General features: G+C 54.8%; 1 protein-coding gene across 1 annotated transcript in view; it reads right to left on the bottom strand.

Annotated features, from left to right (window-relative positions):
- The window catches only part of TMCO1 (transmembrane and coiled-coil domains 1), a 26,124-nt gene extending 25,088 nt beyond the window's left edge, over window positions 1–1,036 (bottom strand). The window contains exon 1 of the mRNA XM_006017721.3: window positions 862–1,036. Coding sequence (XP_006017783.1) covers window positions 862–931 — 70 coding nt within the window. The 5' untranslated portion in view covers window positions 932–1,036. The remainder of the gene's footprint in view (window positions 1–861) is intronic.
- Between the last annotated feature and the right edge of the window lie 1,891 nt (window positions 1,037–2,927).

Genomic DNA, 2,927 nt, shown 5'->3' with positions numbered 1-2,927 from the left:
GGGATGCAAGCTTTCTTCTTACTAACTTTTATTCTGTACAGTCACAATTTATCTTTCTGTGGGAAGAGCGAAGCAAGGAAAACACTGAATTCTGCTTTCTCTGCCTTTGCTATTATGAACACTTCTTCCCCATTTCGTAATGGACCTATCCTTTGCCTTGGTTCCCTGGCTCTCAGAGCATCTAGGGCAGTGATTCTCAACCTTTTTTGTACCAAGACCCATCTGCAAACATCAGTGACCAGCCCCAACTCACTAAATAGATTAGCCCTCTCAGGCTGGAACCCCACCAGCCTGCAAGAGAAGAGCCACAGTTCCCCAGGTATGTCTCCTTTAAAGAAGAAGACACTTTAAAAAGTTTGTCTGCCACCCTTTCATACATTCTTGTGATGCACTTTTGTGTCATGACCCGCAGGTTGAGAAATGCTGCTCTAGGGAACACCCACTTGCTGCCTTGTGCGTCCCTGAAAAGGTGTGACGTATTCGGACCTCGTCCTTTCCACCCTGGGGACCTGCTACACATTCCAATGAAACCAAGATAGAAGCCAGCTCTAGACTTGTTACACGTTTTCAAGCACTAACTTTACAGCTGGCTGGCTCTTTGGATAGCCGGACAGTCCTTTTTATGGTACTCTGCATGTGTGACCTGCCTGCATTTACTGCACAACTGACCCACGAATGGCCCAGTAAGTGTAACACGTAGCAGCGGCCTTAGTCACGCGCCCTGACTCCCGCCGGCCTGCTGGAGCGGAGACGGGGCAGAGCAGGGGAACGCGGAGCCAGAGCAGCAGCGGGCGCCGCGGCACGGAGGGGCGCAACCCCAGCCAGGAGCCGGCCCGGCCCGGTCCGGCGCAGCGCGCTCACCCTCAGCCAGCAGCGCTGTACACACGGAGATGAAGACGATGAGGAGCGTGTCGGCGAACATGGTGCTCATGGTGCCCCGAACCCGGAAGACGCCCCGGCCGGAAACGGGCACTCACATGCCGCGCCGTAGCCGGCTCCACGCTCCGGAAGTCAGAGGCGCGCACTTCCGGCAACAAGGCAGGGCCCCCCAATACGGGGTCCGCGTCCCTCCAGGGGGCGGGGCCGAACGGGCGCTGCTGGTTGGTCAAGCTGCGCACCCAGAATGACGTGTGGAGGGTTCTGCACTGTTGGCCAAAGCTCCGCCCCCTTCCCCCGGCCTGGGCAGAGCGCGTGGGGGGCAGGGTTTGCCCCGCGTCTGGGCCGGGCCCCGGCCCCAGCGCCTCGTTAGTCACAGCCTCGGCCCCGGCCCCGGCCCCGGCCCTTGCTCCTGCCTTGGCCCTGGCGGCCCAGAGGAGCAGGATGAGGCTCCTGAGCCGCAGGCCAAAGTCGGTCCGGCCTAGTGTGGTGTCCCGCCCTGCAGGGCGAGTGTCCACCCTCAGCGCCAGGCCCCTGAGCGCCCCAGCACACCGCAGCCTGCGGGCCCGGCTGGGCACATGCCTCCTGGGCTGCATACCTGCTGCCCTGCAGTGCTAGTGGGCCCCAGAGCCCAAAGCATGTATGAAAACAAATCCAAACCCCCCGGCCCTTGGGTACGAGCTGAGGTGGGGCTCTGGGTGGCACATCCACCCTTGGGGTGGCATAAAGAAGTTAGTCCAGCATCCTCTTCAGGTGTAGAGGAGCCTTATCCCCATTTTATAGGTAGAAAACCGAGGCCAAGAAGCCAAGAGACCTGCCTCGGGTCTCATAGGAAGTCAGTGGCAGAAATGGGGCCTCCTGAGCTGTACCCTGACCACCAGACTGTGCTGCCGCTTCAAAGGCTGAACGATTTGTTGAGTCCTCAGACAACATTGGGTGAAAATCAGGAGTCTTCTCCCCACTCCCACGCCCGTGATTCAGCGGCATCGAGGTAAGAGGCGGTCAACGCCGATTACAATATTCTTATATCTTCGAGAAGGGGTTGATATGTGTGTTACATTTTGCGGTTGCATTGGAGTGACAGTGTAGCCACGATGGTCCAGAAACTATGCCAGAGGCAAGGGTGTCCCTAGGGTGGTATCTTTTATTGGAGCAGGGTTGTCAAAGATCCAGCCCTGGGGCTGCTCTTGCATCCCAGAGTGACCCATAGGCAGCAATGCAGGTCATGCTGGATGGCCCCAGATGCAGTGCCCACTCCAGCTTGAATCTCAGAGCAGCATGCAGCGGCTGCTCCGGGGCCGTGCTGCGCAGCCCTGTAGCAGTGGTGACAGCTCCAGCGATGTGCTGCATGGCCCTGGAGCAACCAGAGCCTGATCCAACTGCGCACTACATCCACTCTGGCCAGTCCAGGACATGCAGTGGATACAGGATGTGGGCCAATCTGTTTGATACTTGTGCAGTAGAGTAGACAAGCTTTCAAATGAAAGATATTTTTGATTAGGTCTGACCAGTACAAGCCAAGCACTCTTTTTTTCACTATACTGTGCTTGGCTTGTACTGATCAGACTTCAAAAGCTTATCTGACTTTATCCCAGTTATACTGTTGGTCCAATAAAAGGTATCATCGTAATAAATCCTGGCCTGTTACATTCTGTAGCGTTTTGTCTGGTTCATTCTAAGTATCACAAGTCATGAAGATTCCTGTTTCTGCATGCATTCCTGTTTCAGATTTTCACTTTCCGAGTTTAAGCCTCTCACCTCTACGTGTATCGCCATTAGTTCTGTTAGCCGCATCAGAGATGCTTTGTATTTTACACTTCCCCTTGTAAACTGATTCTGCCAACTCCAATTTTGTTGCATTTCTTTGAAGTTTGTTGATGCTTTTCAGATAAATTGTGCCCCCCCCCCCCCCCCCCCAACACTTCAGGTGTGGTCACACAAGAACTGTGTGTTAGTTACCCTACTGTGAAATGCTTCTTTTGTGCATGTTGACCCAAATTTCCCTGGCCTTTTCACCAAGTCACAAAGCAAACTCATATTTTATCAGCTTT

This window comes from Alligator sinensis, unplaced genomic scaffold, assembly GCF_000455745.1.
Source record: "Alligator sinensis unplaced genomic scaffold, ASM45574v1 scaffold31_1, whole genome shotgun sequence".
Lineage (NCBI taxonomy): Eukaryota > Metazoa > Chordata > Crocodylia > Alligatoridae > Alligator > Alligator sinensis.
The sequence above is the reverse complement of the archived record's forward strand: the minus strand, read 5'-3'. Positions and strand labels throughout refer to the sequence as shown.